Genomic DNA, 15,420 nt, shown 5'->3' with positions numbered 1-15,420 from the left:
ATTTATTTGACAGAGAGAGCAAGAGACACAAATAGGCAGAGCCCAGAGGGAGAGGGAAAAGCAGGCTTCCTACTGAGCAGGGAGCCTGATGCAGGGCTCCATCCCAGGACCCTGGGATCATGACCCGAGCTGAAGGCAGTCACTTAACCAACTGAGCCGCCTAGGCTCTCCAAGTTAGAACTTCTTTTATGCTAATGTCCATTATAAGAACATCTAAAGCCAGAGAAAAGGGGAAGAAAATGGAGAATATCTGAAGTAGGATGGATTTTGTGTGTGTATGATTAGAAATTTTTAATAATACTTTTAAAAATAATAACAGGGACGCCTGGGTGGCTCAGTGGGTTAAGCCTCTGCCTTCGGCTCAGGTCATGATCTCAGGGTCCTGGGATTGAGCCCTGCATCCGGCGCTCTGCTCAGTGGGGGGTCTGCTTCCCCCTTCCCCTCTGCCTGCCTCTCTGCCTACTTGTGATCTCTCTCCCTCTGTCAAATAAATAAATAAAATCTTAAAAAAACAAATTTATAAAATAATAACATTTTATTGAAAATTAGGAAAATAGAAACAAGTAAGGAAAAAAGAACACCCACAATTCTTTCTCTCAGAAGTAAACACTATTAATATTTTCATATATTTTTCATTTTTTCACTTCTATGGATTTTTTATATACATGAGATCAAACTGAATGTATAATTTTACCATTTGGGTTATCTCATGTTAAAACATGAAAAAATTTTCCCATGTACCAGAGTATTAACAACAACAAGATCTTTAATTAGTTGCAGAGTATTTTCATCATAGAGCTATATCATATATTTTATGTGACCAATCCCTTATTATTGAACATTGAGGTTATTTCTGAATTTTTTCTTTTGCTATTATAAACAAGGGTCTTTAAAAGGTGTCTTCCCTTTTTAAAATCACTGTCTGGGTTGCCTGGGTGGCTCAATCAGTTAAGTGTCCAACTCTTGATCTCAGCTTAGGTGTTGATCTTGGGGTCTTGAGTTCAGGTCCTGCATTGAGCTGTATGTTGGGTGTGAGCCTACCTGAAAAAAAAATCAGTGACTAACTTTCAGGTAGTAATGTGCACAAATTGTAAGGGCATATAACCTGAATTTTCATATGTGTATTCACCTATGTGACGCCTAGGTTGATTACTTTTTATTAGTTACTCTGAACAAATGGAAGTCTCCAAAAAGAAGACTTTCAAGAACTGATGCTGGTGGTTCCTGGCTTTCACCAAAATTAGAAGAATTCTATGCCACAGGCTTTTAATTCTTAAAATTTTTTTTTTAAATTTAAATTCAATTAATTAACATAAAGTATATTATTAGTTTCAGATAGAGTTCAGTGATTCATCATCAGTCATTTATAACAGCCAGTGTTCATTACATCACATGCCCTCCTTAATGTCCATCACCCAGTTAACCCATCCCCTCAACCACTCCCCTCCAGCAACCCTTAGTTTGTTTCCTATGATTAAGAGTCTCTTATGGTTTCTCCCCCTCTCTGGTTTCATCTTGTTTTATTTTTCCCTCCCTTCTTCTAGGCTCCTTTATTTTTTTCTCAAATTCCACATATGAAATCATATGATAATTGTCTTTTCCTGATTGACTTGTTTCACTTAGCATAATCCCCTCTAGTTCCATCCATGTCATTGCAAATGGCAAGATACCATTTTTGATGGCTGCATAATATTCCGTTGTATATATACACCACATCTTCTTTATTCATTCATCTGTCAGTGGACATCTGGGCTCTTTCCATAGTTGGGCTATTGTGGACATTGCTGCTATAAACATTGGGGTACAGGTGCCTCTTCGGATCACTACATTTGTATCTTTGGGGTAGATATCCAGTAGTGCAATTGCTGGGCACAGGGTAGCTCTATATTCAACATTTTGAGGAACCCCCATACTGTTTTCCAGAGTGGCTGCACCAGCTTGCATTCCCACCAACAGTGTAGGAGGGTTCCCCTTTCTCTACTTCCTCACTAGTATCTGTCGTTTCCCGACTTGTTAATTTTAGCCATTCTGACTATTGTGAGGTGGTATCTCATTGTGGTTTTGATTTGTATTTCCCTGATGCCTAGTGATGTTGGGCATTTTTTCATGTTTCTGTTGGCCATTTGGATGTCTTCTTTGCAGAAATGTCTGTTCATGTCTTCTGCCCATTTCTTGATTCGGTTATTTGTTCTTTGGGTGTTCAATTTGGTAAGTTCTTCATGGATTTTGGATACTAGTCCTTTATCTGATAAGATATCTGATAAGAAGACATTTAAAAATATCTTCTCCCACTCTGTCAGTTGTCTTTTGATTTTATTGACTGTTTCCTTTGCTGTACAAAAGCTTTTTATCTTGATGAAATCCCAATAGTTTATTTTTTTCTTTTGTTTCTCTCCCCTTCAGAGACATATCTAGCAAGAAGTTGCTGTGGCCAAGGTCACAGAGGTTGCTGCCTGTGTTCTCCTCTAGGATTTTGATAGATTCCTATCTCACATTGAGGTCTTTCATCCATTTTTAGACCATTTTTGTGTATGGTTTAAGGAAATGGTTCAGTTTCATTCTCCTGTATGTGGCTGTCCAGTTTTCCCAACATCATTTGTTGAAGAGACTGTCTTTTTTCCATTGGATATTCTTTCCTGCTTTGTCGAAGATGAGTAGACCATAGAGTTAAGCGTTCATTTCTGGGTTCTCTATTCTGTTCCATTGATCTATGTGTCTGTTTTTCTGCCAGTACCATACTGCCTTAATGATGACAGCTTTGTAATAGAGCTTGAAGTCCGGAATTGTGATGCCACCAGCTTTGGTTTCCTTTTTCAACACTCCTTTGGCTATTTGGGGTGTTTTTGTTCCATACAAATTTTAGGATTATTTGTTCCAACTCTGTGAAAAAAACTTGATGGTATTTTGATAGGGATTGCATTGAATATATAGATTGTTCTGGGAAGCATAGACATTTTAACAGTATTCTTGGGGAACGTGGGTGACTCAGTTGGTTAGGTGCAGGTCATGATCCCAAAGTCCTGGATTGAGCCTTGCTTCAGGCTCCCTGGTCAGTAGGGAGTCGTCTTCTTCCTCTGCCTCTCCCCCTGGTTCATGCTCATGTGCGCTTTCTCTCTCTCTCTCTCAAATAAATAAATAAAATCTTAAAAAAAAAAACCCACAATATTTGTTCTTCCAATCCATGAGCATGGAATGTTTTTCCATTTCTTTGTGTCTTCCTCAATTTCTTTCATGAATATTCTGTAGTTTCCTGAGTACAGATTCTTTGCCTCTTTGGTGAGGTTTATCCCTAGGTATCTTATGGTTTTTGGTGCAGTTGTAAATGTGATCCACTCCTTAATTTCTCTTTCTTCTGTCTCATTGTTAGTGTATAGAAATGCAACTGATTTCTGTGCATTGATTTTATATTCTGCCACTTTGCAGAATTTCTGTATTGGGCCTTTAATTCTTGTTGCAAGTTAATATTCCTTGGGAGGAGGTGTTTCAGATGGCTTGTACAACAACTTTGTATTTAATCTCAGAAACACTTTTAATTCTAATTTAATTCTAAGCTTTAGTGTAAGTTAGAAGGAAAATGTATATTCTGGTAAACATGAAGAAAAGATAGTTAGGAAAAAGGTACTTACTTGATTATACTTAATCTTTTAGCTGGTTGGTAGAGAATTTCTTTAAATCATATTCATTATATGTAATTTAAAAGTATAGTGGCTCATAACTACTGTTTTTTTGTCTTTAATAAAGAACCCTAATTTGGTCGCCTGGGTGGCTCAGTGGGTTAAGCCTCTGCCTTCTGCTCAGGTCATGATCTCAGAGTTGTGGGATCAAGACCCACATCAGGCTCTCTGCTCAGTGGGGAGCCTTCTTGCCCCTCTCGCTCTGCCTGCTTCTCTGCCTACTTGTGATTTCTCTCTATGAAACAAATAAATAAAATCTTTAAAAAAATTAAAAAGAACCCTAGTTCTATTTTGTATTCAGATTTTTAAAATTAGATATACTGCTGTTATTCTATTGGAATACCATGTTGTGAAAATTCTAGTGAATAAACAATATGAAGAAAAGAGCTCAGAGCAGGAACAATATATGTAATTTTTTACTTGAAATGAAATGTGACTGTTTTTTTCTTCTATTTTACTTGGTATTAGTGGTATTAATACTTTATTAATACATAATTACTTTATGATAACTTTTAAAGGAACAAACTGCCTATTGTAGAACAAAGTTGTTTTTTTAAATGTCTAATATCATAATAATTATCCAATAAATGTGACTTCTCAAAAACAAAGTCTGTCTATACTTTTTAATTTTTCTTTTAGGGTTGTAGAAGAATACCATGACTTATACACATTGCAAAGAGGAAGGATGGAGAGTGATATTAAACAGTTAATGGCAGAAAGAGATCTTTGGAGCTCAGCCACATATGAACTGGCCCTAAAGGTTGGTTCCTCTGGAATCATAACTCAGACTTCTTTTTTGACTGAATAAAGTTTTGTTTTACAATTTTCAATAATCTAGACAAAAATTTTAAAAATGAGGATGTATATTTAATTTGTGAATAATGTAGCTATTATGGGCCTTGAAAAAGGAAAGTTACATTTTTTTTCTTTTGTTTCTTCTCTATTAAGTACCTGGCTATTGCCAAGTTAAGGGATCTTTTTCTCACCAGAATCTATGAAGTATGAGCAAGAATTCTTTTTCTGTTGTTTGTGAAAAGGTTAAAACTTTAACTTTAATTTATGCTAATAATAAACTAGAAAAGTTGTTTGTATTTTTTTACACAGTGTAACCATATTAGGAGTATATGATTTTGGTTCTATTACCTTGGCATCCAAGATGACAAATGAGTTAAAATTTGGCAGTCTGTGGGCCACTAATATAATACTTTAGGGAAGTATCATAGTCCACAATATTCTATTTTTTGAAATGTTTGCTGGTTGGTTGCCTATTCTCACACTTGGGATGTGATGTTTACTAAGAATTAACAGCACATTATGACCATCACCAGATTCAAATTTCTGTCTCATTTTCCTCTGGAATAGTCAGATCTCATCTAGGATATAATGTTTCATCCTGATGCAGAATTTTAAAATGCCATGTCAAGAGGAAACAATCATGATAGTAAATGTATTATATATTTTTAGAGGTAGTCCTGTTCAGTGGAATAAAGAAGACAAGTAAGTTTCTCCACTCTAGAAGTATTTTAAATAGAGAACTGACCCCTTGTAGTGGTTTCTGTGGAAAAATACTTTGAATTTGTGGAGGCTTTGTGTTAGCTCATCCCTAAAGTCCTTTCCAATAGGAAATGAGTGATAGCTAGAATGTCACTTCCCTAAAAAAAGAACTTTGTCTCTTTTGTTCATGGCTATATGCACGGTGTCTAGAACAGTCGTTCATTAAATGACTATATAATTGATTCGATGTACTGGTGGTTCTCAAAATATGGTCCAAGGACCTGCTGGGGATACGTGAGACCCTTTCATTAGGTGAAAACTAGTTTCATCATAATATTAAGATGTTATTTGCCTTTTTCACTCTCATTTGCATATGAGTGCATCAAAATACTATTTATGTTAATATATATTGGATTTATTGTTACGTTTAAGTGAATTAACAAATATATATTTTAAATAATTTTTGTTTTAAGTTTCAATACAGAGAATATCAAGTAGATATAATGCATATAAATGAAAGTTCTTTGGAGTCTTCACTAATTTTTAAGAGTACGAAGGGGTTTTGAGATCAGACTGCTTGAGAACCTCTGCTGTATACTTCAGTTTGATTTCAGTTTAGTAGGTTTAGAAAACATGAATTTATGATTAAGATTAGCTCATGATTTAAACAAAAGATTGTGACTGAATTAGTGATTCAATGAAAAATTGATATTTGAAATTGGTTTGGGTTTAATAAATCACAGTGGTTTATTAATGTCTTAGATTCCTCATTTTAGTACTTTTTTCAAATAGGTAATTGAAAAAAATAGAGTCATATTGGCCAAAAGACTTTACCTCAATGAAAAAGGTTGGAATAAATATACTAAGCATTTCATCATACTGCTGTCAACCAAGGTAAAGCTCAATTCACTTACATTATAAGAAAAGAGACTCTAGCCTTTGAGGGTATAAGAAGACTTTGCTAAGTTTGTAAATTTTAAATACAGTTTTGTATTTGCACTTAATTGTGAGTGGAATGAAAAATCTAAGGAAATGTGAATAAATGCTCTTCTTTGTATTTGTCTTCTAGCCTAATTAAAGCAATTTAAATAATTTCTCTAAGTTAATAATAGTGCAAATATTATTTATAGACTTATTCTATTTGTTAGTATTTAAACTGAAAAATGTAAGTAGCTGTGTTCATTGATGTAGTGGTATTCTTGATCCATTTTATGCAATTTTATGCAAAAATTCAATGAGCACACTTGGTTGAAAAGGAGAGAAGTGTCATTTAGTGTGTTTCTAGAATCATACCATTTACACTGGTCATTTCTTTTTTTTTTAAAAGATTTTATTTATTTATTTGATGCAGAGAGAGATCACAAGTAGGCAGAGAGGCAGGCAGAGGCAGAGGGAGAAGCAGGCTCCCCACCGAGCAAGGAGCCCCATGTGGGACTCAATCCCAGGACCCTGGGATCAAGACCTGAGCTGAAAGCAGATGCTTAACCAACTGAGCCATCCAGGCATCCCTCATTTCATTCTTCTTCTAAGATTTTATTTCTTTATCTGAAAGAGAGAGAGAGAGAGGGAACAGGGGGAGTGGGAGAGGGAGAAGCAGGCTTCCCTCTGAGCAGGCTGCCTGATGCGGGGTTCGATCCCAGGACCCCCAGGATCACAAGCTGAGCCAAAGGCAGATGCTTAAAGACTGAACCACCCAGGCGCCCCCTCATTTCATTCTTATAAAAATCCTTTGAGATATATATTAGGGTCTTTATTTTATGGATTAGAAAAATTAATCCTAATAAATTAAATAACATCCTGTAAGGTTACAAAGCCAATAATTGGCTAGGATTCACATTTGGTTTTGTTTGGCTTTGAAATTCCTGTTCTTTCCAGTGTACCACACTACCTCCCATGAATGTCGCATGGGGAAATTGGGCTCATGTTGGAAAGGAAAAATATCTTGTCTCCAATATTTTATGTACCATGGAAAATCCACCAGCAAAGGAACTGTGTGATGTTATGATGATATTTTGAAAGAGGAATACCTTCTCAATTTTGATCCATTTTCCATGGACATCTCTAGTATTATAATATTAATACACTAATTAATATTATTAATGCATGCTGAGAAGTATTCGTTATGTGAATGAGTGGTTTGATTCCATGCGTATTACCTAGGACACTGCAGACCTTGCACTGTTGCAGAAGTTGACACTGAAATGGAGAAGCTCAATGAATAAATTTAAAAATGAAGTGGAACAAAATGAAGATTCTACAAGGGAGAAATTGCAAACTATTAAGGATAGTCTTACCAAATGGCAGGAGTTCCTCCGAAATGATGGGTGGGTCTACAAGAATCCTGGTTTTCATTATGCTGTGTCCTGTCTGATAACTCAGTCCAGTTCTTTCTCTCTTTTTCTCTGCCTCTCTTTTCTCCTGTGATGACTCTAACATTGATTTGGTCGGATAACTAGGAACCCTTCCAAGGCTGCGGTCCGCTAGGGGCTTGAGTGGTTCTGTGGTTTCTGGTGCTAACCATCTCTGTGGTCCATCCTGCTCCTTCTACCCTCCTGCTGCTGCCTCTGTGCTGTTCAGCTGGTTTGTTGTTTTCTTTTCTTTTCTTTCCTTTTCTTTTTCTCCTCTTCTCTTTTTAAAAAATCACATCAACTTATGTCATTATTATTGGAGCCCCTGAACTTCTTGAACCATCTGCAGATTCTATAGCATAGTGCATATGCAGAGAAATAGAATCAGTGGATCGCCATTATAAGGTGACTGATTTTTTTGGATATTATACTTTGTAGCAATTAGAGAAATCTGACAGGGGACAAGGCTGCCTATAAAGTACTTAAGCCAAGGTGGGATGATTAAATCACAGCCAAAGTTAGTGGGAATCAGGACTTTGAATGCAGGCTTGATTCAGTGATTTCTAAGGTTTTGTGGGGTGTTTTTTTGTTTGTTTGTTTGTTTACTTTAAGATGTTCTGTCTGTTGAAGAAAAATGTTTAGGTGCCATTTCCATTTCAAATTGAGGACAATGGTTTCGATTTTTCAGATCCTCTAAGGTTTCTGAGTTAGCAGAGTTAGAAGTTCTTGAAGCTGAAGCTGGTACATATCCAAGCTGTTGGCTGCTGCCATCCGTGTTTGCTGACTAGGCTGGGAGGGGAGCACAGGTCAGGCAGGGATTCTTTTCTCTTTCTCTTCAGAAACTTTTATCAAGAGGTTTCTCCTTGTGAGACTTCAGAGATTTTTTTTTTTTAAAGATTTCATTCATTTAGTTATTTGACAGAGAGAGAGAGAGAGACAGAATGAGAGAGGGAACATAAGCAGGGGAATGGAAGAGGGAGAAGCAGGTTTCTGGCTGAGCAGGGAGCCTGATGCAGGGCTTGATCCCAGGACCCCAGGATCACAACCTGAGCCATAGGCAGATGCTTGACAACTGAGCCACCTAGGCACCCCAAGACTTCAGAGATATTAAAGGAAACTTTCTTACCAAAAGTTGGGGCTCCTGACCTAAACGTTGCATCTTAAATATTCCTTAGTCTTCCCTTCTAATTACAAGTTGTTTTGTCTGCCGTATTCAACAGGAATTGCTCTTAAGATGATCTAATTTTGGATGGCCAAAAGGGACCACCCTTTTGATACTCGCATGATTTCCAACCCTATAACTTGATTGCTTAGGGCTGGTTGGAGCCTGAAAGTATATTTATGTTTGTAAATGTAAAGATGAATGCTTATGAGGATGGAAGGCATGTTTGAAAACCCTTCAGGAGAAACCCAATATTGTTCTGTAGTGTATGGATTCATGGTTTTCTTTGTTGATACATTGTTCTGAGAGCCTGCTCTTACTCCTTTTCCTTCTTCCAATAGAAAAGACATTTCATCTCTTAGTAAAGAAAATACATTTGAATCAGTTATTGCAGACTTCAAGCAGTGGCAAAAGGTAAGACTCTCATAAAACGTTTGGTAATCAGAATGCTGTCTGTAAGCTTGCCGCTCATCATCTACAACTGAGTCACACCTCATCCTTTCAAAACGCCATACTGTATTTTTTGAAAGACAAAGAAAACAGCAAGATTTCAGGGGCTTTAAAAATACACCAAAATTTTTTCTTTTCAGTTCTGTTTCATTTTTTTTAAAAGTATTTATTTATTTGACAGACAGAGATCACAAGTAGGCAGAGAGGCAGGCAGAGATAGAGAGAAGGGGAAGCAGGCTCCCCACTGCGCAGAGAGCCTGATGTGGGGCTCCATCCCAGGACCCTGGGATCATGACCTGAGCTGAAGGCAGAGGCTTTAACCCACTGAGCCACCCAGGCGCCCCTCTATTTCATATTTTTGAGGCAAATAAATTTAGGCTGCCGGAAAAAACTGGGAAATGATAGTTGGGTGGCAGTGAGGGTAGTTCTGATTTTCTCCTCTAATCAACAGATGTGACATTTGTGCCTCTCCCGTACCTTCCTTCTGTCTTAAGGACAACTTGGACTTTTAAAATTCATACGATCTTTTCATTTCATTTTATTTTTTAATTTTTTTAAGATTTTATTTATTTATTTGACAGAGACAGAGAGAGAGAGAGAGAGAGAGAGCACAAGTAGGCAAAGCAGCAGGCAGAGGGAGAAGCAGGCTCTCCACTGAGCAGAAAGCCCCATGCGGGACTCAATCCCAGGACCCTGGGATCATGACTTGAGCCAAAGGCAGCTGCCTAACCAACTGAGCCACCCAGGTGCTCCTCATACCATCTTTTTAAAAACTTGTGGTACAGTATATTCATGACATCACATTGACCATCTTAGTCATTTCTCAGTGTATAGTTCAGGGACATTAAGTACTTTTACATTGTCGTACACCCCCCACCACCATCCATGTCCAGAATTTTTTTGTCTTCTTGAACTGAAACTCTACCCATAATACAAGAACCCCCTCTATTTCCTCCTCCCCCAGTCCCTGACAACCACCGTTCCACTTTCTGTCTTTCTAAATTTGACTATGCTAGGGGCACCTGGGGTGGCTCAGTCGTTAAGCATCTGCCTTTGGCTCAGGTCATGATCCAGGATCCTGGGATCAAGCCCAGCATCCAGGTCCCCACTCAGCAGGAAGCTTGCCTCTCCCTCTCCCACTCCCCCTGCTTGTGTTCCCTTTCTTGATGTCTCTCTCTCTCTCTCTGTCAAATAAATAAATAAAATCTTTAAAAAAAATTTGACTATGCTAGACACCATATGTCTGGACATATCTGTCCATAGTATCTGCCCCTTTGTAACGGGCTTATTTCCTTCAGCATAATGTCCTTAAGGCTTGTCTGTTTGGTTGCCTGTGTCAGGATTTCCTTCCTTTCAAAGGCTGAAGACTATTCCGCTATAGGTGTATACTACACTTGGTTTATTAATAACATCTCCTTAAAAGAGTTGGAGCTTTGAAAATAGCTTTCATTAATCAAATTACTATAATGTCATAGCAGGCTGACAAAGGAAACCATGTAAGATATTGAAATACCTCCAAAGTGAGTGTCAGACTCAGCCTGACAAAGTCTCCTCCAGATCCCAGGAAGCTGTTTTCTTATCTTTTGGAAAGACAGGAGCAGAATAGTCTCAGAATTGAAGATGTTTGTCGTCCTGTTTGTATGTAGCAGGTTTAGTGACTCTGTTTATCTGGCAATTTTGACATTTCATGATAAGACTGAAAAAGAATCATGCAGCTTTATTTCATAGGAATAATAATAATTGGCCTTCATTAAGCACTTACCCTGTTGGGCTGGAGGTGCTTTCCACACGGTGTGGTACTTTTCACCGCAACCACCTGATGCAAGTTTTTTATTCCCAGTCTCACAGACGCAAAAGGGAGGCTTAGAAATGTTAAGTCACTTGCCCGAGTTGTCTATAAATGGTTAAGTGGTGGAGTCAGAATGAGTCCAGGTCTCTCCACCCCCCAAATCCTTGCTCCTAATTGCTCTGCTACATGGCTTCCTGTACTGATTACTCTTTTTGAAGCAGGGGTGATTCGTTTGCATTATCTGAATCACATATCTGTCAATTACACTTTGTTACAGGACTTGGACTCCGGGCTAGACAAATAAAACACAACCTATACATTCTAGCAACTTTCCCAGTCCAGTGGGGATCATGTAAACAGATAGGTGATATCCTCACTGAAGCAGGTAGTAATTAAACATGCTCAGCTCTCTGGTCCTTATTTGCTTGTTATTAATTTTTACCCATATAGGATTTAATATAATTATTTTCATCTGGTAAAATATGGGTTATCTTACGGGGTATTATAATTAACCTAAATTCACTTTAATTTTTTTTTAAAGATTTTATTTATTTATTTGATAGAGAGAGAGCCCAAGCAGAGGGAGCCACAGGCAGAGGAAAAGGGAGATGCAGGTTCCCTGCTGAGCAGGGAGTGAGCCTTGGGGCTTGATCCTAGGGTCCTGGGATCGTGACCTGAGCTGAAGGCAGACACTTAAATGGCTTTAATTTTGAAAATAATAATAATAATTTTTCATGTCACATGAAAAAATTGTATGAACAAGTAATAATAAGGTATATAACTCTAAAATAATTGGCAGTCATTGAGAAATAAGGATCTTGGGTAGACTTTGATGAAATCATTAGTGAATAATAGTCTAATTTCCTCACCCCCTTTCATTCTCTAGGTGTTAACTGAAGATAAAGACAAGTATACTGGGTATTTGCTGGTGTCAAAATATGATTCTCTCAAGATTATTAAACATTTACAGGAAAACTGGACAGATATTGGGTTTGGGATATTGAATCGCCACAGAAGTATGGAGGGGGAGATGCCACCAGAGCTACAGTACATGCAGGAAATTGTGAAAACCATAGGAAGACTCTATAAAGAATTTGAAATAAGAATAAATGGGGATAATGGTAAGAAAAAAGCAATGACATGTTTGACATTATAAAGCATTTTAATCATGATGATTATTTGTAATACAATTAATATTTAAAATCTAAATAATGTTACATACAGTTTTAAAAATCAAACAAGGGGCGCCTGGGTGGCTCAGTTGGTTAAGCGACTGCCTTCGGCTCAGTTCATGATTCCAGGGTCCTGGGATCAAGCCCCGCATTGGGCCTCGCTGCTCAGCAGGGAGCCTGCTTCTCTCTCTCCTTCTGCCTGCTGCTCTGCTTACTTGTGCTCTCTATCTCTCTGTCAAATAAAGAAATAAAATCTTTAAAAAAAAAAAACAAAATAAAGTATTGAGCACTGCTTCTTTTCTTTTTTCTTTCTTTCTTTCTTTTTTTTTTTTTTTAAATCAGAGCGAATGAGAGTATAAAGCAGGAGGAATGGCAGGCAGAGGGAGAAACAGGCTGGGATCAGGACTCGATCCCAGAACTCTGGGATTATGACCTGAGCTGAAGGCAACCATTAACCGGCTGAGCCACCCAGGTGTCCCTGAGCACTACTTTTTTTGAGATATAATTCATATATAGTACAATTTCCAATTTAAAGTATATAATTTGGGGATGCCATGGTGGCTTAGTCGCTTAAGCATCTGGCTTCAGCTCAAGTCTTGATCCCAGGGTCCTGGGACCGAGCCCCGAGTCAGACTCCCTGCTCAGTGGGGAGTCTGCCTCTCCCTCAGTTCATGCTCTCTCTGTCTCTCAAATAAATAAAAAAAAATCCTTTAAAAAAAAGTATATAGGGGCGCCTGGGTGGCTCAGTGGGTTAAAGCCTCTGCCTTCGGCTCAGGTCATGATCCCAGAGTCCTGGGATCGAGCCCCGCATCGGGCTCTCTGCTCGGCGGGGAGCGTGCTTTCTCCCCTCTCTCCCTCTGCCTGCCTCTCTGCCTACTTGTGGTCTCTGTCTGTCAAATAAATAAATAAAAAATAAATAAATAAATAAATAAAATTTTAAAAAGTATATAATTTGATGATTTTTAGTACATTCACGGACTTGTGCCACCATTATCACAGTTTTAAATACCCACCCCCAGTGTATGAGGGCTCTGATTTCTCCACATCCTTGCCATCACTTGTTGTCTGACTTTTGATTCTAGCCATATGAGTGGGTATGTAGTAGTATCTCATAATGGTTTTGATTCATGTTTTCCTGATGACTACTGATGTTGAGCATCTTTTAAAGGCTTATTAACCATTTATATATATTCTTTGGAGAAATGTCTATGCAGATCCTTTGTCCATGTTTTAATTATTTTTTTTTTTTTGTCTTTCTGTTACTGTTAGAGTTCTTTATATACTCTATATACAAGTGTTTTTTCAGCTATATGAATTGTAAATATTTTCTCTTACTCCATGGGCTGTTTTTTCATTTTTTGGATGGTGTCCTTTGCAGTCCAAAATTTTAAATTTTGATGAAGTCCAATTTACTTTTTTTTTTGTTTGTGCTTTCAGTGTCATATCTTTGAATCCTTTGCCAAATTTAAAGTCATGAAGTTTACCCTTATGTGTTCATCTAAGAGTTTTGTAGTTTTTGCTCTTATATTATGATATTTGACCATTTTGAGTTAATTTTTGTATATAGTATGAGGTAAAGCCTTCTTTTGCGTGTGGATATTCAGTTATCCCACTACCATTTGTTAGAAAGACCACGTTTTCCACATTTAATGGTCTTGACACTCTTGTCAAAAATTAGTTGACCATGGATGTATGGGTTTATTTCTGGACTTTGAATTCTATTCTATTGATCTGGATATGTGTCCTTGTGCCAGTACCAGCTGTCTTGATCACTTATAGTAGATTACTGCCTATTTCCTTCTAGGAGTTTTATGGTTTCAGGTCTTACATTTAGTCTTTAATCCATTTCGTGTTTATTTTTGTGTATGGTGTAAGACAATGGTCCAGTTTCATTCTTTTGCATGCAGCTGTCCAGTTTTTCCAGTTTATCAAAGAGATTGTCTTTTGTCAATCATATATACTTGCCTCCTTTGTCATAGATTAATTGACCATATAAGTGTGGATGTACTTTTTGGTTTTCTGTTCTGCTCACAGTTAATTTTAAAATTCATGCCGGATAATCTGGTTCTCCTATAGGTCTTTTTTTATTGTCTGTATTTTGTCTTGACTCATAAGAGTCAATTCTTTTCACATTCTTGATTGTTTCTGATTGATATTGGACATTGTATATGAGAAATCCTAGAGATAATCTGAGACTCTGAATGATACTGTATTTCATGAGAATGATGACTTTATTCACTGTGTTATGTGTTACATAGGAATCCTTCTCAGCTAGGCTGCCTGGCTAGCTCAGTTGGTAGAGCATGTGACTCTTGATCTCAGTGTCTTGAGTTCAAGCCCATGTTGAGCAATGGAGCCTACTTAAAATTTAAAAAAAAAAGAGAAAAAAAAAAAAAGAATCCCTCCCAGTGAAATGTTTGGGCAACCCTGGTTCATTGACTGGCACTATTGTTCAACATAAAACTACTTCATTGGGAAAACACAATCTTAATTATCTATAGCATCAGTAATGTAGTTAGAGATAAGAAGCTAATAATTCCCATGAGAATATATAGTGGGAAGAGAAAAAAATGAAGTAGTAAATGGTTTAAAATAAATGAAGAAGTCAAAATGATGAATGAATAGTGAAATTAACAGATCATTTTGAATACTCATAAGAGATCAAAATTTCCTGATGAAGGCAGTAAAATATTTCATTAAGGACAAAAAAAGTTTGGTTTTTAACCATTTCTCTTTATAAATCTCTAAGGTGGGAGCATATCTTCTCTTTTTTTTAAAGATTTTATTTATTTATTTGAGAGAGAGAGAAAGAACACAGAGGAAGAGTAGGAGGGAGAAGGGGAAGAAGCAGACTCCTTGCTGAGCAGAGAGCCTGATGTGGGACTCAATTCTAGGACCCTGGGATCATGACCTGAGCCAAAGGCAGATGCGTAACTGACTGAGCCACCCTGGTGCCCCTAAGATGGGAGCATATCATCTCTTATTTTGCAAATGAGTTAAGACAAAAGTATAGAGGTGATATTTTACCATGATTTCACAGTGAATTTGTCAAAGATTAGGATCCAGACTCAATCCTTGTTCAGACCAAAACAATAAGCTTTATGAAAACCTGAACAATGACCTAAAAAATGACTCAAGTGTTAAACCATTCTCATTTCTGTTATTAACGACCCTATGATCACAAAGGAACTGCTTATCATCATTGTCTTCTTAACAGAATCACTGAGTGAATTAATGCCTGTTACAGAAAACTGTAATTTGTAGTTTCTGCATTTGGTTCTCAGCTGAGAAGACAAGAAACTTAAGAGTATAAACTGTCGTCAAAGAAACA

General features: G+C 37.4%; 1 protein-coding gene across 1 annotated transcript in view; it reads left to right on the top strand.

Annotated features, from left to right (window-relative positions):
* The window catches only part of LOC111150809 (axonemal dynein light chain domain containing 1), a 95,585-nt gene that overhangs the window by 40,778 nt on the left and 39,387 nt on the right, over positions 1–15,420 (top strand). Inside the window, exons 12-16 of the mRNA XM_022508421.1 lie at positions 4,314–4,434; positions 5,961–6,062; positions 7,329–7,492; positions 9,020–9,092; positions 11,804–12,038. Coding sequence (XP_022364129.1) covers positions 4,314–4,434; positions 5,961–6,062; positions 7,329–7,492; positions 9,020–9,092; positions 11,804–12,038 — 695 coding nt within the window. The remainder of the gene's footprint in view (positions 1–4,313; positions 4,435–5,960; positions 6,063–7,328; positions 7,493–9,019; positions 9,093–11,803; positions 12,039–15,420) is intronic.

This window comes from Enhydra lutris, unplaced genomic scaffold (assembly GCF_002288905.1).
Source record: "Enhydra lutris kenyoni isolate GAN:26980312 unplaced genomic scaffold, ASM228890v2 scaffoldscaffold24, whole genome shotgun sequence".
NCBI classification, from domain to species: domain Eukaryota; kingdom Metazoa; phylum Chordata; class Mammalia; order Carnivora; family Mustelidae; genus Enhydra; species Enhydra lutris.
Note: the sequence above shows the minus strand (reverse complement) of the source record. Positions and strands in the feature narration are given on the sequence as shown.